The sequence below is a fragment of the Perognathus longimembris genome, chromosome 15, assembly GCF_023159225.1.
Source record: "Perognathus longimembris pacificus isolate PPM17 chromosome 15, ASM2315922v1, whole genome shotgun sequence".
NCBI lineage: Eukaryota > Metazoa > Chordata > Mammalia > Rodentia > Heteromyidae > Perognathus > Perognathus longimembris.
Genome location: NC_063175.1, coordinates 10,060,123 through 10,083,878, shown reverse-complemented (window position 1 = coordinate 10,083,878; position 23,756 = coordinate 10,060,123). Strand labels below are relative to the sequence as shown.

General features: G+C 46.6%; 2 protein-coding genes across 3 annotated transcripts in view; both read left to right on the top strand.

The window, feature by feature from the left end:
• Gnal (G protein subunit alpha L) overlaps positions 1-23,756 on the top strand; it is a 127,363-nt gene that overhangs the window by 88,055 nt on the left and 15,552 nt on the right. The gene's annotated exons all lie outside the window — the stretch shown is intronic.
• Chmp1b (charged multivesicular body protein 1B) lies at positions 15,141-17,558 on the top strand. The gene has a single exon (XM_048363376.1). It carries the CDS (start codon positions 15,260-15,262, stop codon positions 15,857-15,859), a length of 600 nt encoding a protein of 199 aa, XP_048219333.1. The 5' UTR covers positions 15,141-15,259; the 3' UTR covers positions 15,860-17,558.

The window sequence follows — 23,756 nt, the reverse complement described above, 5'->3', positions numbered from 1 at the left end:
GAGCAAAAAGAAGCCAGGGACAGTGCTCAGGCCCTGAGTCCAAGCCCCAGGACTGGCCAAAAAAAAAAAAAATGTCTGCATGCGATTCACAGCCCTACCATGCTGTGGCTGGCTCTTCTTTCTCTGTGCAGGCATCCTGTCATAGTTTGCTTCTCTCTTCATCTAAATTGCATGAAGAAAAGATCTTCCTGCGTCTTGGGTTGACTCTGAGTCACTATACTACCATGTTCTACAATATCATGTTTTGAGCTGGGGGCTCGGGGCTCACACCTGTAGTCTCAGCTACATGGGAGGCTGCAATCTGAGGATTGCAGTTCAAAGTCAGCCCTGGCAGGAAAGTCTGCAAGACTTTTATCTCCATTTGACTACCGAAAAGCCAGAAATGGAGCTGTGGGTTCAGCAGCCTTAAGCCAAAAAAAACTAAGGCATAGTACTCAAACCCAGTACTGGCCAAAAAAATAATAATAATAACATTTTGAACCTTAGAAGTATTTAATGCTTACTAAAGATGTCTTAGAAACCCCTCATTTCTATGACAGAGCTTCTGGGACTTGTCAGAGAATGGAATTTCTCAGTGATGCTGAAATTATGTTAGGGCCTCAGGAGGCTGAGCTGCCAGTTAAAACCCCAGGAGAACTGGCAGTTTGTAAGAGATTCAACTTATGGTCCCCAGCCATTCACTCCTGCGTATGCACCCTGAAGAATAAAAACACACATCCAGACAAGAACTTGCAGGCAAGTGGCCATAACAACCTTAGCCATGGCAGCCAAGATGGGAACCACCCAATGCCCATCAACGGGAGAACAGCCAAAGCATGAGACAATGGCGGTGGGCGTGTGTACACATACCGCATCCTAGATGAAGGAGACCGGATACAAAGGGCCGCAAATGAATGGTTCCACTTGGAGGAAATGTCCACAGCAGGCGCCCGCGCAGAGGCAGAGGCAGTTAGTCCTTTCCGGATTCTGGGAGGGGAAGAAATGGAGAGAGACCGCCAGTGGGAGATGTTTCTCTTTGGGGAAATTTGATGGCATGATGGTTACACACCTTATGAATATGCTAAACCGTGGAATTGTGCATACCAAAATAGTAATGTTTATATTGTGTGTATGTGCTTTGTGAATTATGCCTTAGTTCTTAAAAGAAAGGTGAAAGGAGAAGAGTGTGGGACAGGAGAAGCATGAAGAACATACTGGTCAGGTGTGCTGTGCGCAGGGTCAACCCTATGTGAGAACTCAGTTAGAGGGCCTCCTTCCAGCATAGACTAAGGTCTCTGGTGTGTTTGTGGGGCCTCAGACTCACATAGCTGACATACACAACCCACAGCCCCCTACAAGCCTGCAACTGGGCGCAGAGGAACCTCCAAAACCACAGAACACAGGAGGTATATGTGTATTAAGGGCTGTTAGCATTCACGCTGTGCTGGCATGCAAGGACTAGAATCTTCTTAAGGCTGCTTCAAGAAAAGGAAGATTTTTGCTAGGCACCAGTGCCTCACACCTATAATTCTAGCAACTCAGGAGGTTGAGATCTGAGGATCACAATTCAAAGCCAGCCCAGGCAGGAAAGTCCGTGGGATTCTTATCACCAATTATCCAACAAAAAGCCAGAAGTAGAGCTGTGGCCCGAGTGGTAGAGTGCTAGCCTGGAGGGAAAATGCTAAGGAACAAGTGCCAAGCACTGAGTTCCAGCCCCTGTACTGGAAAAAGATAAAGGGAGGGAGGGAGGAAGGGAGGGAGGGAGGGAGGGAGGGAGGGAGGGAGGGAGAGAGAGAGGAAGGGAAGGAGGGAAGAAAGGAGGGAAGGAAGGAAGGGAGGAAGGGAGAGAGGGAGGGAGGGAGGAAGGAAGGAAGGAAGGAAGGAAGGAAGGAAGGAAGGAAGGAAGGAAGGAAGGAAGGAAGGAAAGGAGGGAGGGAGGGAGGGAAGGAAGGGAGGAAAGGAGGGAGGGAGGGAGGGAAGGAAGGAAGGAAAGGAGGGAGGGAGGGAGAGAGGGAAGGAAGGAAGGAAGGAAGGAAGGAAGGAAGGAAGGAAAGGAGGGAGGGAGGGAGGGAAGGAAGGAAGGAAAGGAGGGAGGGAGGGAGAGAGGGAAGGAAGGAAGGAAGGAAGGAAGGAAGGAAGGAAGGAAGGAAAGGAGGGAGGGAGGGAAGGAAGGAAGGAGGGAGGGAGGGAGAGAGGGAGGGAAGGAGGGAAGAAAGGAGGGAAGGAAGGAAGGAAGGGAATGAGGGAGGGAGGAAGGGAAGGAAGGAAGGAAGGGAGGGAGGGAGGGAGGGACGGGAGGGAGGGAGAGAGGGAGGGAAGGAGGGAAGAAAGGAGGAAAGGGAGGGAGGGAGAGAGGGAGGGAAGGAGGGAGGGAAGGAGGGAAGGAGGGAAGAAAGGAGGAAAGGGAAGAAGGAAGGAAAGAAAGAAGGAAGGGAGGGAGGGAGGGAGGGAAGGGAGGGAGGGAGAGAGGGAGGGAAGGGAGGGAGGGAGGGAGGGAAGGAGGGAAGAAAGGAGGAAAGGGAGGAAGGGAGGGAGGGAGGGAGAGAGGGAGGGAGGGAAGGAGGGAAGAAAGGAGGGAAGGAAGGAAGGAAGGAAGGGAAGGAGGGAAGGAAGGAAGGAAGGAAGGAAGGAAGGAAGGAAGGAAGGAAGAAAATTAAGAAAGAAACATTGTCTGAATCTTTTCAGAAGCCATGGATGAACCAAAGGGACGTTGGACAATGCCCCAGGGCTCCTCTCTCTGGGTTCTTCAACTTCCCTTCCCCGCCACTCACCTTCCCTTGTCCCTGCCACTTCTGCAGACCAGATTTTAGGTGGATTGTGGAGATGGTCATTGTTCAGCCTAAGCCGCCTGACATTAACCTCATCCCTCCCACCTGCCCCTGGCCTGCCACTGTCCCCCCCACACCCCGCTCCTGCCCTGCTCACACACACGTGAACACACATGCCCACATGTACACACACACACACACACACACACACACACACACACACATTGAGTCAGTCAATGGCTACGTCTGTGTCCCCGAGCAGAGGCTGATCAGCTTGTCATGCCCAATCTCAGGACAACATAGTGAAAGGACTGTCCACATAATCCCCACGATTGAGTTTGAAGTGCTGCTGGACTCTCCGTAAAAATGAGTATCTTAGAAGCACCAAGCAAGCTACGCAGGTTACCAGAGATTCTGTTTGTATCCAGTTTCCAGTACCCACTGTGAAAATTAAAATACCGTCTCTGCTGAATTATGCCCCCAAAATGCATTTCCTCTAAGTCCTAATAATACGTGATTATGTAGCCATGGAAACCGCTATTTTAAGCAGAAAAAGAAATCAGAGAAAATTGGATCTTTAGAATAGCAGTATAAAATCCAACTTCGTTTAATATAACTTGAAAACGCCACAGCTTTTAGAGTGTAGGTCTGTGTGCTTTGTACCAACACATAAGCTCATTTAGGAGTGCATCCATTTGAATAATTGTTTTGTGAATACTGCCAGAAATAATATTCCAGGGGGAAAAAAAAGAAAGAAGTCAGGTGGCTCTTCTGTAGTCTCAGATCTGTCTTTTGTCATTTATCAGATGTCCTCCTAGCCACAATCACTCAATTCCCTCATGAGGTGATCAGGTCTGAAATATTCAGCTTGCAAGACAATCTGGAAATTACTGGCACTGAAAGTTTTACCTTCAAGGATGATGCAGCTCATGCCTGTAATCCTAACTACTCAGGAGGCTGACATCTGAGGATCATGGTTTGAAAGTCCGTAAGATGCTTTATCTCCAATTATTCATCAAAAAAGCCAGAAGTGGACCTGTGGCTCAAATGGTAGAATGCTAGCTTGAGAATAAAAAAATAAATAAATTTAAAAACTTAAAGGAGAGTGCCCAGCCCTGAGTTCAAGCACTAGTACCACTATACTATTAAAAAAAAAAGAATGATATTCTACAGGTCACTTTAAAATAAAATAAAATAAAACAGTTCTATTGAATTCATCAAACGTAGCAGCCACTCAGACACACACACGCACTCTTCTTAACTCCCATCGTGACCTTTCTTTCTGGAAATTTATTCTCAGACATGGTTTTAGATCTGAGCATATGAGACCTGTCTTGCTGGGCAGGACATTTTTTCCTGTGTGTTTTTGCTATGAAATGTAAAGGCAGGGCAGGGATAGGCCAGCGGATGGACGGACCCTCGACGCCCCGTCCTCTCGGCTCCGCCTTCAGCCCTACTCCAGCCGTGCTTCCCCCACACCTGCTCGCAAAGCCCTGCCCCAGAGCACCCAGAAGAAATGCTCGAGGTTTTTGTAGAACAGTTGTGTAGAAAGTGTTTCCTAGTAGGTCAGAACAAGCTGAGTGCCAGCGGCTCAGGCCTGTAATCCCAGCAACTCTGAGGATCACGGCTGAAAGCCAGCTCAGGCAGGGAAGTCCACGAGGCTCTGACCTCCCATTAGCAGGCAAAAGCCAGAAGTGAGGGTATTGCTCAAGTAGTAAAGTGCCAACTTTGAGTGAAAAGGCTATGGGGACAGTGCCCAGGCTCTGAATTCAAGCCCCAGTATTAGCACAGAAATAAAAAGCAAAAACAAAACCAAAACACTTCATACCAGTTTTCAGACTGTAGCATCAGAACCAAATGTCATTCACAGCAGATATATAATGTTATATGATAATAACTTTTAGATATTCACATCTGCTATCTCTGATTATTATAAGTGAGCCACAAGACCTTTATGACTATTTGCATAGAAACAAAATGTATTGGTCAGATGTATTGGTGAGAATGAGAGAGAGATCTGCCACTGGACTCAGCAGCACGTTTCTTCCGGCTGGGGGAAGGGCTGCGCACAAATATTCTGGCATGGGAAGAAGACTTGCAAATGGTAGTACGAGTGATTTTTTTTAAGTTTGCCTTATCATCACTCGAAGTATTGTAAGTTAAATGATGCGAAAATGGGGAAAATAATCGTCTGATATAGTCTTCCCATCAGATTCCTAACACCTCTTCCCAGTCCTTCACATGTGTGCGGGGTCTGGTAGACACTGCATGTGCATGAATGTTCTATGAGGACAGGACCATTGCCCTCCAGAGGAGCACGGGCCCCACGCTGGCCTCCTGAGGACGCCCTCGGGTGCCCCCCCCCACTCCAAACCGCATCATCGCATCATCTAAAAAGGAAATGGCAGGACAGGCGCTGGTTTCTCGCCCCTTGAGACTCCATCTCCAATTAACCACCAAAAAGTCCGAAATGAGCTGTGGTAGAGCACTAGCCTTGAGCAGAAAAACCTCAGGGACAGAGCCCAGGCCCTGAGTTCAAACCACAGGACTGACACCCAAAAGTAGTAATAATTACACAGTGTTACGTTGTAACATTTCCATGCTTGTCTATAATGTGTCAAGCACACCTCCTGGCTTCCCAAAGAAGAATTGCCTTCAGCAGGCTCCATTGTTCTATTTCATACACAAAACACCATTTTCATCCTCTTTTCTTCCCCATTTGCCCTCCTCCCTCCCGTGGGACCCATCACCCTCAGTAGAGTCTGCCCCATTTTTCTGCCATTCATTTTCCATTTTTAGTATTATTAAGTGTTCCAAGAGGCTCCACCATCGTGCTTCAAACATGCATATTTTAAACCTTGCTCCGAGCAACCATGTCTACTGCCTTCCCCCTCCCTCCGCTCAGTTGCTCTGCAGGTATATACAGGAGGTTGGCCAGGAACTGCTACATTGTTTAGGTCTAGCTCCCACATATGAGCAAAAACATGCACGATTTGACTTTCTGCACTTGGTTTATCTCGCCCAACACAACATTTCCCAATTCCACAAGATAGCTTGGTTTTCCTCATGGTTCAAGAAAGCAAAAAGCCAGCTCACATGATAAAGGCAATACTTGTTAACTGTGTATCTGGTAAAGGCTTCGTATCTAGCGATGAGGTGCATCTATAATCCGAGCTACGTAGGAGACAAGGTAGGAAGATCTCTGTCCAGCCGAACTGGGCAAAAATGAAAGACTCTAGCAGAAAAATAACTAAAGCAAGGAGGCCGGGGAGGTGGGGGGAATGGTTTAAATGATACAGTGCATGTCTAGCGAGCCCAAAGCCCGGAGTTCAAACCCCACTCCACAAAGTAGGAGTAAGGAACACATTTCTCAGTATAATATAAAATACTCACCCTATAATATTATGTTTCATCAGTGTGCTGACAGCAACAGTACAGACATGAGAGTGTGCAGTAAATGACCCATAAAATTTTCCCTCGTGGATATGCTCACTTTATTGCTCTCTTTCCCATTTGAAAAATGAAAGGAACCAGATGCATTAGCTTATGCCTCTCATCCCAGCTACTAGAGAGACAGAAGGATAGTGGTGCAAGGTAAGATTGGACAAAAAGTTAGAAATCTCCTATATCAACAACAACAACAAAGACTGTGTCTTATGGGTGCCCCTGTCATACCAGCTACATGAGAGGCATAAAAAAGAGCTTTGCTGTTCAGGCCTACCCACACGTCAACATGAGGCCCTGTTTGAAAATAGCTAAATAGCAGAGGACATGGCTCAAGAATGCCTGCCTTGAGCAAGCATAGAGCCCTGAGCTCAAGTCCTGCCACCGTCAAAAAGAGAAAGAGAGAGGGAGGAAGGAAAGAAGGAAATAGAAAAGCGAAAGATAGCTCCCAGGTCATGGTGAACAAGAAAAACAGAAGTCACAAAGTCACATCTTTTATGTTTAGCTCATTTGTGGATCCTAGACTCAAAATGATGATGATGAACACAAATGAAAAAGGAGCCAAAGATAGGAAATTGTTGGTGACTAGGATCAAAGTATTCTCTCTGTGTGTAGCCCACAAGCACACGTACACACAGCATCGTGAAACCTACAAGACACCATTCATAAGGAGTAGGAGAAGGTGGAGTGGAAATATACAGTAGAGGAAATGCTTGTTCAGAGGACACACACACACACACACACACACACACACACACGTCTAGAAACATCACGGTAAAATCTCCTCGTATGGGACTGGAGACGTGGCTCAAATGGTAGGGTGACAGCCATACTCAAGAAAGCTGAAAGAAGAGCTCAGGAGTTTGTTGGTACCAGTATACACACACACACACACACACACCATACAACACACAAACACCACATACACGCACATCACACACATATTCCCCTTGCTAGTGTATGTTAACTCAAAAATAAATGTGAAAAGAAAAACAAAATGGAGCTCTCACAGTGAAAATATGTCTTAAAATCCCTAGAGGAAAAAACAATCACCTTTGTGGAAACAGGCAGGTAATTTCTACTAAGTTCTGTCCCTAGAGTTGATGTAGCACCTGGCACAGTAGCATCTAGTCAGTGTGGGTCACGGTTGCCTGTGTCTGTCTTCATTCGTGTCTATGGCTGAATAGCATGAACAAATGGATGGAACCGCATTTTCTTCGTGAATGGGACAGCATGCCATTGTCTGCTGCTTCTGCGAGGTTATTGCTTATTGTGTAGCCACTGTGACCACAGCAGTGTCATCCCTACCCCTGTAAGGGAGCACATGTTTGCACTGTAATTGTGCTTTCTCTGCTCTCTGTGCCCTCATAGTCTATGCACTTATGTATACAAATTAACATTTCTGTAAAGCTCAGCTAAAGGCACAAAGTATTCATTATAATCAGAAAGTAAAAACAGCTGCAATATTCATCAGCTGATGCATAGCTAAGCAAAATGTGGTATGTCTATACAATGGAATATTATTTGCATATAAAAAAGAATAGTAGCACAGTGGTCGAAGGTGAGCTTAGCATGGGTGAGGCCCTGGGTTTGAAACACAGCACTGTCCCCACGTACACACACAAAAAAGCAAAACCACACCAAGAAGGAACTTTTATTACACGGCATTCTTTAGAAAGGAAGTGTTCATCACCATCAGAAGAAACTGAAAGCTGTAATGACACAGTACATCAAGGAAAGCTCAGAGATCCAACAATGCAATTAAAGCTGTTAACGTTTTACTTAGGTATAAGGAAGATGCTCTTCCATAATTTCATATCATAGAAAGTATTTGAAAAAGACCAAAAGAAGCGGAGCAGGGCTGGGAATGTGGCTTAGTGGTAGAGTGCTTGCCTAGCATGCATGAAGCCCTGGGTTCGATTCCTCAATACCACATAAGCAGAAAAAAAAAGCCAGAAGTGGCACTGTGGCTCAAATGATAGAGCACTAGCTTTGAGCAAAAGAAACTCAGGGACAGTGCCTAGGCCCTGAGTTCAAGCCCAGGACTGGCCAAGAAAGAAGCTAAGCACCCACAGTTGTTGCCTGTAACCCTAGCTACTCAGGTGGCTAAAATCTGGGGATTGCAATTTGAAACCCACCCCGGCAGGAAAGTCCATGGGCCTCTTACCTCTAATTAACCACCACAAGGCCATAAGTGGCGGCTCAAGTGGTAGAGCACTAGCCTCGAGCAAAAAGAAGCTCAGGGACAGTGCCCCAGCTCTGAGTTCAAGCCCCAGGGCCAGAAAAGGCAAAAAGAAAAGTCTTCCCTAGGCTGGTTCATACATCAACATTATACTAAATTCCATTTATCACTTAATAACTAGGTCCTGATGATATGGAAAGTTACAGATGAAAAATAAGCTTTATTCTATTATTACTTTTACTTAAGAAAATTGAATTTCTGTGTGCTTACTAATCATATTATCCATAGGAAGAGAGCTAAGTGTGTAGGATGCTCTTGTTTCTTGTTCTGTTTTGGGTGTTCATAAAATTGTGGTGTTGTCTGGTGCTTGTGGCTCATACCTGTAATCCTACCTACTCAGGAGGCTGACATCTGAGGATTTAACTTCAAAGCTATCCAGAACAGTAAAGTCCTTCAGACTCTTCTCTCTAATTAACCACCAAAAACTGGGAGTGGATCTGTGGCCCAAGTGGTAGAGTACCAGCCTTGAGTGAAAAAGGCTAAGGAACAGCAGATAGGCCCTGAGTTCAAGTCCCAGTACCTAAACACACACACACACACACACACACACACACACACGTAACATAGCAATATATATTATGCCTATGAAAAAGGCAGGAATACCTTCTGGCTACCAGGGACTGATCACACTAACTGGGAAAGAAGCTGATTGCTGCGTCTTTCCATTTAGATACAAGCGGTGGCCAAATGTGCCATCTTCACTTTGAAAAAACAACAACAAAGAAGTTGTGAGTTACCCTCAACCTTGTGTTTAATAGCATCTCTCAGATTTTTTTTTTCGCTCAATGCTAGGACTCCACTTCTTGAGCCACAGCTCAACTTCTGGCTTTTTTTTTTTTTTTTTTGGTAGTTGGAGATAAAAGTCTCATGGACTTTTCTGCCTGGGCTGACTTCAAACCATAATCCTCACATCTTCACTTCCTGAGTAGCTAGGACTACAAACGTGAACCACCAGCACCTGGCCATCTTTTTTAAAAACTAAAGTGAGATCATCATTGATGCAAAGATCATTTTCCCATTCTTCCTCCTCTGAAATATGGCATAATCTGGACAAATGATTGTACCATTATTTTTTCTTTTCTTTTATGCCAGTCCTGGGGCTTGAACTTAGGGCCTGGGCACTGTCTCTGAGCTTCTTTTTGCTCAATGCTTGCACCCTACCACTTGAGTCACAGCGTCACCTCCAGCCTTTCCTGTTTATGTGGTGCTGAGGAATCGAACTCAGGGCTTCATGCATGCTAGGCAAGCATTACCACTTTCCCAGCCCCGTTTTTAGTCCGTGCCATTGTTTCTATATGTCTTTGGGGAACTTCTTCCAGCCCTTCCTTGGATATCAAATCCATAGATTTTGGTGACGTAGCACTTGCATAGAAACTATGTGCACATCCACATGTCAACTTCATGCCATCTCTGGATGATTTAGCATGTCTAAAGCAATGTAAGCACGGTGTACCAAGGTGTCACACTGTGTGGTTGAGAGAAGAACGACCAGGGCAAAGAATGCATGCGCAGGAGACACCCAGTTTCTCTTTCAGTTGAGTATTTTCACTCAGCACTTGGTTGAATCCTCTGATGGGGAGCTCTCAGATGTAGGTGTCTAGGTGTGGTTTCTGGGGTTCCTTCCTCTGCAAGTAATCAGAGTGCCTTTCTCCTTTCTTCCTCATGCTTCTCCCAGGTAGCATGGTTCCCTGTAAAGATCTGGGGGTCTCAGAAGGGAGCTATGGGGAGTTGTTGGCAAATTAAGCTGAGATGAATCTTCAGTCCTGACTCAGAGAAGAGGGAGTCCCAGCAGGCTTCCAGCGAGCCTAAGCCCGGCTGGCTGTGCTCTGGCCTCCCTCTTTGCTTTAGCTCATGTAAATGATTTTGAGAACTGGTGATGTTCTGTGCTGGGATAGCTGCAATTCAGTTCGCTTTCCATTCTTTTAACCTCTAAGTTACTACTCTAAAAACACACATGCTCCTGCAAATATGACTATTTAATTTTGGTATTTATGGGTTAATCTAAGTAGGATTTTTTTCCCAGTCTTGCACAGGGCAGTGTACCACTTAGTTACATCCTTACCCCTGGCTAAGGTTTATTTTAGGAATGTTTAATAGCATTGTTAACACCTCCTAGTGGTTCCTAGAGGAGACATACCTGCTAGAATGCTCCCTTTCAGCTCCTGGAAATTCTCTCGGCATCTCTGCACTTAGACATGAGAGACTTTTCCACCAAAGGACACTCAGAGAAATAAACACATCTTCCTGAGATAGTGTTCTGAGTGCCTCATGCTTGTGCACTGTGACTTCATGCTGGTGACTTGCTTGTCTCTTTCAATGTCCATCTAGCCTGAAACTTGAGAAATATCTGTGGAACACAGAAGATTGCAACCCAACTCTACCAAACACAGATGAAAGCACACCCATCATCTTTTAGTTCAGATGTCTCCTATCTAATAACAGTCACTAACTTATTTTAAAGCGATCATTTTAAACGAACACTTCCTTCCGTATCTCTCCTTCAGCCTCTTTGAGCCACAGTGTTCAGTGTGTCAAGGGAAGTTGAATACCAGAATGGTGCATTATGAAATTACAGAAGGAAATCTCAGTGTGATGCAAGTGCTAAATTAGTCCATCAGCACACAGAGATACTATTCTTCTCCTTATACAGGAGAAGCATTGTGCTGGGGTTTGCACTCAGGGCCTCATGCTTGCTGGGTTGCTCTACCACCTGAGGCAAACCCCTCCCCCCACACACACACTTTTTAAGGTACTCTTACAGTATTCACTCAGCAGGCCTCTATGAGGAGCAGCAAACCATACATTGAAACCACAAGGCCAGTGCAAAATCCCATCCATGTGTCCCTTATCTAGTTCCTTCGGCCTGGTTTCATCTTTGCATTCTGATAATATAACCCTAAGGAGGGACAATGGTTTTGCCATTTCCCAGTTTATAAAATCTTGGGGTTTTGAAGAATAGCTGTGTTCCTAGATGAAAAGGTGCAGTAAGGAAAGAATGTGTCCATGCATCTGTATGCCATACCTATTATGCATTGTGTGTGCTACATGCATATGTAGCTATAACTTTCATATGTGTGTGATCATACACATGTGAGTAATATTTGAAATGGTCGCCATGTGACAATGTACACAGTGCCACTTCCTCTACTTACGCTCAGACCTTCAAACCGAAATTTGTTGAGAATATTTTGGGTTCCAGAAGCTAAATACTGTCAGGCACGGGTGCCAAAATGTTCACATTGTGGAGTTCAGTGATAATAATAAAAGGATCCACGGGTACTTGAGGTGAGTTTGCTTTGTTTTGCAGTACTGGGCGTCAAACCTAGGGCCTCCTGCATGCTAGGCAAGTGTTTTACCACAAAGTCCAGACAATATTTAAGCACAGAATAAATTATGGTTTATATCTTTTATTTCCTTTTCTTCAGAGTCTTTAGATTTAGCAAATGATTCGGTCCCAGTAAAATCAAACCGCATGTCCTACGTCAGGGTCTCTCATTCAGAGGAAAACAAAGCTAGATGTGACCAATCATCATATTTTTTTTCTTAACCATTTTTGGTAATTTTGATGAACTCAGGACCTGTACATGCTGGGCAAGTACTCTTCTACTTAGCTACATTCTCAGCCTCTTTGTCATTTTTTTATAAAAGCAATTAACTGGTCCAGCTCACAGTTTCCTACAAGTGTTTGGTAGCTAGTCATACACAGTCCTTTTTCCTAAGGAAGAATTTTCTTCTTGGCTATTGGTGTGTTAAGGTAGCAGTATCACTGCCAAACTTGTGACTATTCCAGTAATTGTTAACAGTAATTGTTTTTCACACTCACATTGAATACAGAAGGTTCTCAGGTGTGCTTAGAGTTATCACAAGATAAAAGTCTCCTTTGAGGAAGTGGTACTGTAGCTCAAAGTGGTAGTGTGCTAGCCTTGAGCAAAAGAAGCTCAGGGACAGCACCCAGGCCCTGAGTTCAAGCCCCACGACCAACTTAAAAAAAAATCCTCCTTTGCTAAGATCCCCAAATATTCTTTCCTTTGCTAGTTACACTAAAAGGAAAGCCTTCCAGTCTAAAACAAACCCTGAAGGCTGTCACTCTCAATGAAATGAAATGTAAAGCGTGGAAGTGCCACAGGAGAGGTTTGGTGCAGGTGCAGACAAAGACATAGTCATAGTCAGGGTTATCCCCTAAGACTTAAGTACTAGATGGATGGAGGCACACTGGTTACATGGAAATGAGCACACAAGAACAAGAGAACAAATTACCCTTGCCAAGGAGAAGACTGATTCTATGAACCTGGGACTCAAGCGAAAACCCTTGAGGAATGTGAATTCGAGCGTGTATAGCCATCGATCCCGTTGTGCACAATAAGAAAGGCCGGGTATCCACAGAAGGGAAGAGAGGCCATGCAAGGGGCAGGGGATGAGCCTGGCTACTGTTCATTTAGCACCTGCACTGCTGCTCACATCAGAAGACAACCTGCTAGGTCCTCTTCCTTTCTTAGGCAACATGGTGATCTTTTTTCCTTGCCTGATGGTTTTGTTTTGTGACAGTCATCCTGTAGCCCAGGCTTCCCATGAATTTGTAATCTTCCTGCCTCTGCCTCTCTAGTGCTGGGATTGCAGGATGGCACCACCAGGCCTTGGCTGAGATATCCTTTTCATCTGTATTGGCTTGCTTTATTCCTGTGTATCCTTGGAATCTGATGTCTAAAACCAGATGTGTGGCCATGGGCAAGTCACTTAGCTCACTGTGCTTGAGTTTCCTCACCTGCATACTACAGATATTAAAAGTATTTACCTTTGGGTTTGTAAGAATGAAATTAGTTGATTTATGGAAAATATCCACAACAGAGCTTGGGAAATAAGGGTTTCGGAAATAAGGGTCACCATCATTATCACCATCATCTACCAGGGCTTTTTATGACTATATTCCAGGTCATCTCAATTAAAGTTTATTACTAGGAAAGCTATGATCCACAAGCCTGTGGCTCTTGCCTGTAATCCTACCTACTCAGGAAGCTGAGATCTGCGGATCCTGGCGTGAAGCCAGTTGGAGCAGAACAGTTCTTGAGACTCTTATCTCCAATTAAACACACACACACACACACACACACACACACACACACACGAAACTGTAGTTTACGTATTAAAGTGTCATCCTTGAACGAAAAAGCTCTGGGACAGTTCTTAGGTCCTGAGTTCAAGCCCCAGTATTCTCGGTTTCTGTCTCATCTGTCTCCCCTCTCCCCTCTCCTCTCTCTTTCACTTGGGACTGGGGTGTCACACAGGGAAGGAGTGTTTGTCTCCAGGTAGCACACATGAGGCATTGAGTTGCATCCCCAGTGATGAAGAGGGAAAAGGGGAAGGAAAACAAAGGGAAGGGAAGAAGGAAGGAGACTATAGGTGTGAACAAGGAACTAGGTTGTAAAGTGCAAGAAAACCCACAGTTCCAAACATCAGGTCAGGAATGAGAACCTGCATCCTCTAGCCCGTTCTAACAGCTGCCTGCCCTCTCATCGACTTTCATGTAATCTTTCTGACAAAGCTTCACTTGGAGGAAAGGAATTCTGCTTTTTCTTTTTTGAGAGTCTTGGCTAAGCAGATGCTTTGTGGGTGATGTGCTAGCTTCTCTCAGCCCAAGTCAACCAAGCCTCCTCCTGGCTCAGGGAGCCAGGCATCCACAGCCCTCCATGGGGAAACAGAACAAGTGTTCTCGGCTTCCGCATGGTTAATGCCAAGCCAGGTATGAGCTAGGCCTGTGCCCTGTGCTGTGGCAGCAATGTAGAACATAGCCATGGCTCCTCCTGGGAAGGCCTCCCAGGAGCACAACAGATCCCAACAGACCGCAAGGGCGCTGTGCAGAGAGGAGCGCTGTGCCCCGTGAGCCTCCCTCGTGGTCAATGATACAAGTCACGAGCAGTCTCCGTGCTTCAGCTGGTTGGACCGGCATGGGCAGCGCAAGGAAAGGGAACCCGTGTGCCCCTGAAGGTGGTTTTTCGCCCGAGTGCCGTGATTTTAGAGCTGTTTGTAAAGAGGATGCCTGTGACATGGGCGCCCCTTGAAGTGAGTGGCCAGCTAGCAGCGGAAGGCTGGAGACGCGGAACTCAGGATTCGGACCATCTCAATGCAGGATTTCCAGGCTGGCTCGTCAGGGCAGGCTGGGTCTTCTCACACTTTGCTCTTGCTTGTCCGAAGAACGTTGCCACGATCGGAAGGCCCGCCTTTGCTTTGGAAGCGTGTAGCACCCGCAGCGACGGCTCGGTGTGTGCCCGGCCTGCCGACGCGGGCGGCCGGCCGAGGCGCTGGCGAGCGACCTGGGGCTTTCCGAGCCGCGTTTCCGGGTTTCCCCTGAGGAAATGGGGGGCTCGCCTTATAAATAAACTGCCGTCCGACGGGCCCAAGGGCACCGCGCTGTGTTCCAGCGCCTGCCTGCCACGTGGGGTCTGGGCCTCCCCGGTCCACGCCGGTGGGCGCAGGCATTCCTGGCGGAACGGAGCGGAGGGCTCCCGGTTCGTCGCCTCCAAACGGCGGCGGAACCCAGCGCGGAAAGAGGCGGCCGCGCGCAGAGCCGAGCCTCCACAGAGCCCGGGAATCCGGCCGAGTCCCGCCCCCGAGCGCTGTCCATCACGCGGGCCCCGCCCCCCGACGCCGTCCCTTCTCCCGAGCAGGCCCCGCCCCCTCGGCGCCGGGTTCTGACGTCACCGTCGGCGCTGCGGAAGCAGGAAGTGGGACCAAAACAAAGGAGCGGCGGCCGGGAGCGGACGTGTTTTTCCGGGTCTCCCTACCGCGTCCCGCCCGGTCCGAGCCGCCCACCCCACGGAGCCGTGCCGCCATGTCCAACATGGAGAAACACCTGTTCAACTTGAAGTTTGCGGCCAAAGAGCTGAGCCGGAGTGCCAAGAAATGCGACAAGGAGGAGAAGGCCGAGAAGGCCAAGATCAAAAAGGCCATCCAGAAGGGCAACATGGAAGTGGCGCGGATCCACGCCGAGAATGCCATCCGCCAGAAGAACCAGGCGGTGAACTTCCTGCGGATGAGCGCGCGGGTCGACGCGGTGGCGGCCCGGGTGCAGACGGCCGTCACGATGGGCAAGGTGACCAAGTCGATGGCGGGCGTGGTGAAGTCCATGGACGCCACGCTGAAGACCATGAACCTGGAGAAGATCTCCGCGCTGATGGACAAATTCGAGCACCAGTTCGAGACGCTGGACGTGCAGACGCAGCAGATGGAGGACACGATGAGCAGCACCACGACGCTGACCACCCCCCAGAACCAGGTGGATCTGCTGCTCCAGGAAATGGCAGACGAGGCGGGCCTCGACCTCAACATGGAGCTGCCGCAGGGCCAGACGGGCTCCGTGGGCACGAGCGTGGCCTCAGCCGAGCAGGACGAGCTCTCCCAGAGACTGGCCCGCCTCCGGGACCAGGTGTGATGGCGCGGAGCTTTTCTTCCGGAACGCTCTCCCGATGCTACATCCCTAGAAGCATGCCGAAACGCCCTTCTTCCTGCCTCCGGGCTTACGGCTCTCCGCGTACGTGAAGAAATTCCAGTCTCTCTCCACTCCTAACTGGAGTTCAAAGTTCCGTATAGCTTGTGATAATGTGCGTTTTTATAGCTGCCTTTTTAAAAAGAACTCGTTAATTTGCAATGTAGGAATCTCGAAAATTCAGACAGAACTCTGGTCCTCGTGTATTCAGTTTTCCACTTAGGATGATCAGATTCAAGTTTTATTTTGATGGGGTCGATGCATAGATGTTACAGGCGGCGCATAAAAATTAAAGGGGAGTGATTACTTCTTTTGGTTACCAAGACTACACTTTGTTCAACTTATTCAGTGGGCTGGTGTGCACATTCTTTGTTTTTACTATCAAGACTGCAATTGACCTAATTTATTCTCCTAAATTATACCTTAGAAGATTTTTGTATAATATTCTCTTGCTGTTTACATTGTGTAACCCATATGATTATGGAGTTTGTGTAAGTGGGAAAAATGCCACGTAATTTCGTTTCTTATCAGGAAAATTAAATCTATCCACTTATCTTTTCTGTTTACCAAATAGTTTTTATGAAGAGTTAGTAAGTTTAACATTTAACGTTTCCTAGTTTTCCTATGGCAACACTTTTATCAGAGTTCTGACAAGTGTCAGGAATGTGTGTTAATTAGCATGGCAGTTACTTTACACACCTAACATTGCCAAAGAACTGTTGATTCCTTGGGGGGAAACCCTGTGACTATATGCTTACAGGTTTTGTTTTCATTTTAACAACCAAAAATAGAAATAAAACTAGAGCTGTATTTTAAGTTCTAATATTTGCATATATGATTTTTATCTTAAAGCAGCAACTCAAAAATGTAGTTTGGAATGTCTTAAGGGCAAAATGGAAATGTACATCCAGCCAGGAAGATCAGAAGGGTTTGGAATTGAAGGCAAGGAGAGGCAGAAGGCCTGATGTACTACCCTCCTCAGGAACTGCAGCTCCCAGTGTGTTCTGTGGCCGAATTTTGAGGCCAAAGCCACCACATTCTCGTAGCCTCAAAACATAGAGGACAGTGACTTTGTTTTACTTGGCAAGTGTAGTAACCTAAGTTAAATGTATTCTAAAGGTTGTTGTGTTTTTATTCCCACTTTGTTTCAATGGAAGTTTTCTCCATAAGAGAATGCCAGTGTTTTAGAAATTCTTCCAAGCTCCTGCAAAGATTCATACTTCTAACAGGCTTTCCAGTGTTTGAGAAACAAACTAGAGGGGAATGTAGATGAGTACTGACCTTCCTAGATGTAGAGTGTTCTCTTTTTCTTGGGTTCTGGGTATTATTCATAAGTCTCCTGGGAGGAACTTACCCAGCCTCTTCTCTTATATAGAGCCCTATAGCAGGCCACTTGGGGTCACATCCACACAGTTGTGCAAGAGCAGCTGTGTGACGACAGCATGCCTGGGTTAATTATAATTTCCAAAGTAGCTCAGTGTTGAATTCTTTGGTAAATTAAAAGCCCTTTTATACTGCTGATATTCCCATCAAAATATATTTTGTGAGATTAAACAATGCTGTATATGCTTTAACTTTCTTAAAATATGTTCATTTCATAATGAATGTACATTTCTATGGATCATAAACACTATTTTCAAAAGCACTACAGGCCTATGAATTATTTCCTCCTTTTGGAATTGATGCAGATTTGAAGTATAAACCACAGAAATTTTCTTAAAAATTAATTTTTAGGGGCTGGGAATATGGCCTAGTGGTAGAGTGCTTGCCTTGTATACATGAGGCCGTGGGTTCAATTCCTCAACACCACATATATAGAAAAATCCAGAAGTGGCGCTGTGGCTCAAGTGGTAGAGTGTTAGCCTTGAGCAAAAAGAAGCCAGGGGCAGTCAGTGCTCAGGCAGGCCCTGAGTTCAAGCCCCAGGACTGGAAAAAATAATAATTTTTAAACTGCATGTTACTAATTAGATATTTCAGGACTAGGAGTGTAGCTTAGTGGTAGCCCACACACTTGAGTATGTGTGAGGCCCTCTAAAACCAGTAACACCACCTCAGGGAAAAAAAGGGGGAGGGGATTCAAAAGTACTAAGAAACCTGGCACCAATGGCTCATACCTGTAAATCCTAGCTACTTAGAAGGCTAGGATCTGAGGATCCCAGTTTGAAGCAAGGACAGGAAAAGCTGTGAAACTTACCTCCTATTAACCCCCAAAAGCTAGAAGTGGAGCTGTGGCTCAAGTGGTAGAGCACCAGCCTTGAACAACAAAAAAAAAATCTAAGGAACAGTGCCCAGCCCCAGCATGAACACACACCAAGTATGAAAGAATTCCAGGAGATTTGGTACAGAGAACATGCTATTCTTTATAACACTTCCTCTCCATCTTGCCATCTACATTTTTGATTCCCATACCATTTTCTTGCATGTTTCTAGAAGTCTTTTCTGTCTTTACTGTGATTGTTTCTTCATAGCAATCAATTCTTGTATGAGAACAAACGTCCCCAGACCAAAGTAAGAAAGGACACAGTTCCAGTGAGCCAGGGGAGCCGGGACCCTCGCCTGTCAGTGCTGGCGCTGCTTTTGGTCTTAGTTTCTTGTTGTTACTGGGATTTGAACTCAGGCACTCCACCAGCCCTGGTCTCTGCTTTTGGTCTTAGTTTCTTGTTGTTACTGGGATTTGAACTCAGGCGCTGCGCCAGCCCTGGTCTCTGCTTTTGGTCTTTGTTTCTTGTTACTGGGGTTTGATCTGAGGTGCTCCTCCAGCCTGGTCTCTGCTTTACTTCAAATGCGCAGTTTGGGCAGCTGAGACAGGAAAATCAGGAGTCCCTAGGCCAACCTGGCCTACATTTATTCATCTCAAAAATAATAAAGCATAAGCTTGGTTTAAAAGTAATGGTGGAAAAAGTAGACCTGATACATAAACTTAACTCTCCTCCACTTTTAGCAGGAACCCAGGTTAGTATGCTGTGTTTAATTTTAAAAAGACCACCTAAGATTAGCACTGTATCTGATGATGTGGTTGACATAGTACCTGGGCAGTCAGCCAATCACTAAAAGAAGGAACTTGTCTGCAGTACACAAAACACCCGTTAGAGGGTGTAGCTGAGGCTAAAGTCCAAAAATCAGGGCAAATCCATGAGACTCATCTCCAATTAGCCAGCAAAAGAGCCAGAAGTGGAGCTGTGGCTCAATTTGTTGAGCACCAGCTTTTAAGTGCAATAGCTGAGCAAGAATTAAAGGCCCAAATTTCAAGCCCAATACTGGCATGCACACACAGAGAAAAAAAATAATTTAAGAACTCTAGTGGTAGCAGTGTTTCTGTTGTTTTAAATCAGCTGCTTAGTGTTAGCAAACAGCCCGACTGGTTCCCTCCGGTTCATTTTTCTACAACTTTTGGGATGGTCAGATCCTAGGGAAGCAGCGTCTGGTGGTCCGGCTCCTGGGCCTGGTGTGGCGCTCACACAGTGGGCTCCTCTCCTGAGTGCTCTCTGGTGGTGAAGCCAAAGCTGAGTTACAAATGCCAGCCACTGCTCTTTGGCGTCTGTATAATGTCTGTTACCCAAATGCGAAGCCAAACAGGCTGTCCGTGTTGGTTCAAAACAAGCAAAACACAGAGACTTCGGCCAAAATAGATCAGGCACCGTGTAGATATACTTTGTGAAGATAAAAATACTTTTTAAAAATGTTTGTGTGTGAGGTACTGGTGGCTCACACCTTTCATCGTATCCACTCAGGAAGCTGAGGTGTGAGTGGGGCATTTAGAAACCTGCCTGGGTAGAAAAGTTCATGAGATCCTTATCTCCAGTTGACCAGCGAAGCTGGAAGTGAAACTGGTTCAAGTAGTAGAGCATTAGCCTTGAGTGGGAAGGTGAAGGGAGGGCTGACATTGTCCAAAAAGAAATGTACTCATTACCTTACTTATGAAATGGTAACCCCTCTGTACATCTCCTTTATAATAACAATTTTTAAAATTAATAATAAAAAGATAAGGGTGAGAAACCTTGATTTCAAGCCCTAGTACCAACACACACACACACACACACACACAGCTTCTGCCTTTAAATGCCATGTGACACAGGGAGACAGGATATTCAGGTTAAAATTAAAATGAACACAAGCCAGGTGTGGTGCTGCCTACCTGCACTCCCATCTACTTAGGAGGATGGCTTGCGGATGGCTTGAGCCTGGGAGTTCCAGGCTGGCCTGGGCAACATGGCAAGAGCTCATCTCAGCAAGAATGATGCCACTGCTTGCTTGCCACATTTTTGACTGGTGGCACACCCTTCTGCAGAAGTCAATCCTTTATTTTCATGTTTGTGGAGTCATGGTGGATCTTGGAGAGCATATTTCTAATGATGTAGGAGACCCGTACAGGATCTTTCCATCCAGGAGAGGTGCTCGGCTGTGTCCCTCTGCCTGTTGAAGAGGCCCTGGGGAATTGGGCAACTGGTACTCTTGGCCTGGAATCCACCTGAGGCCTGAATTCTCTCAACAGAGGGAAAGGGAGCTCCAGGAAGTACTGCACCAACCAAACAATTTTGTGCACAAACTAAGGCCAAAAAAAAAACAAAACTGACTGGTATTCCTTGGTGGTTGGGGAGATTGAGCATCTAGTTGGCAAGACTACTTCAGGTTTGGCAGATTGGGGGTGTTGTTTGTAAGATGCCGCCAGCCTTGGAAGGTGGAGCAACTAGTTTGTAAGACATCTGCAGGTTCCAGTTGTGCAAGTAATCTCCAGTAGGGGGTGTTGAGCACAACAGGAGTGCACAAGAAAGCTCCAGTAAGGGAGGGGGTGCACAGGCCTTGGTAGATTGGGCATGTAGCTTGCAAGACAAGACATCTCCAGGTTCTAGTTATGCAAGAAACCTCCAGTAAGGGAGGTTGAGTGCAACAGAACTGCACAAGAAATCTCCAGGAGGGGTGGTTGAGGGCATCAGAAAACTTGGGTACAGAAACCTGCCAAAAATGGAAATCAAATTCTAGGCCTAGGGAAACAAAAGCAGAGCGAAGGAGGCTCTGTGGACTAACAGGGGACTATCAACAGCATTGGGTGGGGGGGCGGGAAATGTTAAATTCAGCATGATGATATAAAGTTCTCGGTGGTTGTCTTCTTAATATCTGATCTTAGTAGAGGTCTGTTGTTGGCAGCTTTATGAGTGCCACTCTGCTGTGTGTGTGTGTGTGTGTGTTTATTGGTGTAAATTTCCAAGTTGACTGTAAAAAAAAAAAAAAAAGGCAAGGAAAGGAGAAGGATGCTGTCGCTGACCTCGGCTGTGGGGGGAGAAGCGGTGGTGAGAGGCAGTGCGTGGTGCTTGGTAGATGGTGCCCGCACACAGCAGGAGGGCGGCATTCCTGGGTGCCCGGGGCGGCTCAAACCGCTGTCTTGGAGCAGGGAAGGTTTCATCTCACATCTCAGAAGAAGAGTGGCTGACACCGAGTCCGCGTGAAGGTTGGTGCAGGCTGGACAACCTGCCCGGGGCTCAGAGGAGCAGGAATTGTGCTCAGCTGTGGTCCGGGGGCAGATATCTGATGAGCACAGAGAATGGAGCGGGAACACACCCCTGGCAGCCTGCTGTCAGCGCCCCCTGTGTATTGTACGTGGTACTACAATGCCAGAGTTGAGTAATTTGCCAGAGATAGTCTTAAGATTTGCTAAATTTTTCTGTTGTGGTTTTTGTTAGGTTGGTTGCATTTTATTTGTTTGTTTTTAATTTTTGAGGGTACTGGGGCTTGAACGCAGAGCTTGAGCACAATCTCTTAGCTTTTTCACTCAAGGCTGCCACTCTACTACTTGACCCATACCTCCACTTCTAGCTTTTTGGTGGTTAGCTAAAGATAAAGAGTCTTTGGGATTTGTCTGGCCAGGCTCCCTTTACAACACTGCAGTCCTCAGATCTCAGCCTCCTGACGAGGCTTATCAGCGTGAGTTACTGGCACCAAGCTTGCTTACTTTTTCTGAATAGCATGTGGCAGCATATTTAAGGAGACGGTGTTCTAGCCCTTTAAAATGCATTTCATGTGCATACGTTCTGTGGATGACCTGAAAGAGCCTTTTAAAATTCATCTCCCTGTAGTAATCCTGGGAGCCTCCATTTGAAGAAGTACTTCCACGGCATCAGAATACCCATAGGGAATCAGGGCAGGGGACTAACACCTTTGCCACCTCACGCTTGCCTTTGTCCTTGGCATTCTGAGCCACATCTCATTAATAGCATCCGAACGGTTCCCACCTCCCTCCCACCACTTCCTCTGAAAGGCAGTCTTTAATTACATCTCTCAAGAACCTTAGATGTACTTTTTTGTTGCCATATTTCATTCTTCCTACTTACCTAGTTATTATCCTCTGAACAGATTCACCCACCTACCTCTATCTACCCTATGCTCATCCCAGTTTAAATTGGTTACTTCCTAAACTCTGTAGCCACAAACTTTGCTTTCATCTCAAGCTCCTTCCAGCCCTTCTGGTTGGAGTGCTTCCTCTCTGAGTCCCATACCCAGCGCTCTGTGCTCTGTCCGGAGGACCGAGCATGTCTGAATCAAGTGATCACGGGAGGACGGAGCATGTCTGAATCAAGTGATCAAGGCATGTGAGGCTGTGGGGGAATATGATTATCTGGGACACAACCCAATCTCTGTTCTCTCCAGGGCTGACATTTTCCTCACTTCCTCATAGACTCCAAAGTCTCTTTGCTCTGTTCTTCTCAAGAACTTGGAATGAGCCAGATGCTAGAAGCCCACATATGTAATCCTAGCCACTCAGAAAGCAGAGATCTAAGAATGGTAGTTCAAAACCACCTTAGCAGGAAAGCCCATGAAAATCTTGTCTCTAAGTAACCACCAAAAAGCCAGAAGTGGAACTTTAGCTCAAGTGGTTCAAGTGGTAGAGTGCCAGCCTTGAACAAAAAGCTAAGGGACAGTGCTCAGGTCAAGACCCCATATAAGAAAGAGGGAAGGAGGGGCTGGGGATATGGCCTAGTGGCAAGAGTGCTTGCCTTGTATACATGAGGCCCTGGGTTCAATTCCCCAGCACCACATATACAGAAAATGGCCAGAAGTGGCGCTGTGGCTCAAGTGGCAGAGTGCTAGCCTTGAGCAAAAAGAAGCCAGGGACAGTGCTTAGGCCCTGAGTCCAAGGCCCAGGACTGGCAAAAAAAAAAAAAAAAAAAAAAAGAACCAAAAAAAAAGAAAGAGGGAAGGAGAGAGGGAGGGAGGGAGGGAGAAAGGGAGGGAGGGAGGGAGGCAGGTAAGGTGATCTGTTCAGCATGTTCTTTCCTGGAGCTCCCCACCCCCCTCCATTGCAGACCAGCAAAGACTGAGACCCAACTGCCCTGTAGCTTTTAAACCATGCCTCTGACAAGAGGAAGACGGAGGGCAGGCAGGGCAGGCCAGGCCATGGCCTAACCCCTTCCATTCACCTGCTGTCTGGGATGCAGCAGCAGCTATTGAATCCAGATGTTTAGACCTCAGGCCCAAAGTCCAGGAGTCCCAACTTAAGTCTGTCTACTTAGCCTCGTGTGCTAAATAAGGAGTCGTGGTTAACAGTAGAGAACGGAGATCATTGCATGGCCGCAGTGGGAAGACTGCTCTTCAGAGCATCTTCAGCTGTCCTCAGAAGTTACAGGAATGGCTTCTGCATAAATAGGGAGAACTGGGGAGCAGAGGGTGATAGAGGTCTGCAGAGTTAAACAAATCCCAGTCACAAGCCTGGCCTGGCTGATGACCAGCTCAGTCTTTGTCCTTAGAGTGGCTCTGGAGAAGAGCCAAGCAAAAGCTTCCTTCAGGTGACCTCTTACCAGCAGTTTCAGAGCTTGCTCCAAAGAGGCCCCGGGCAGATCGGGGGCCTTGG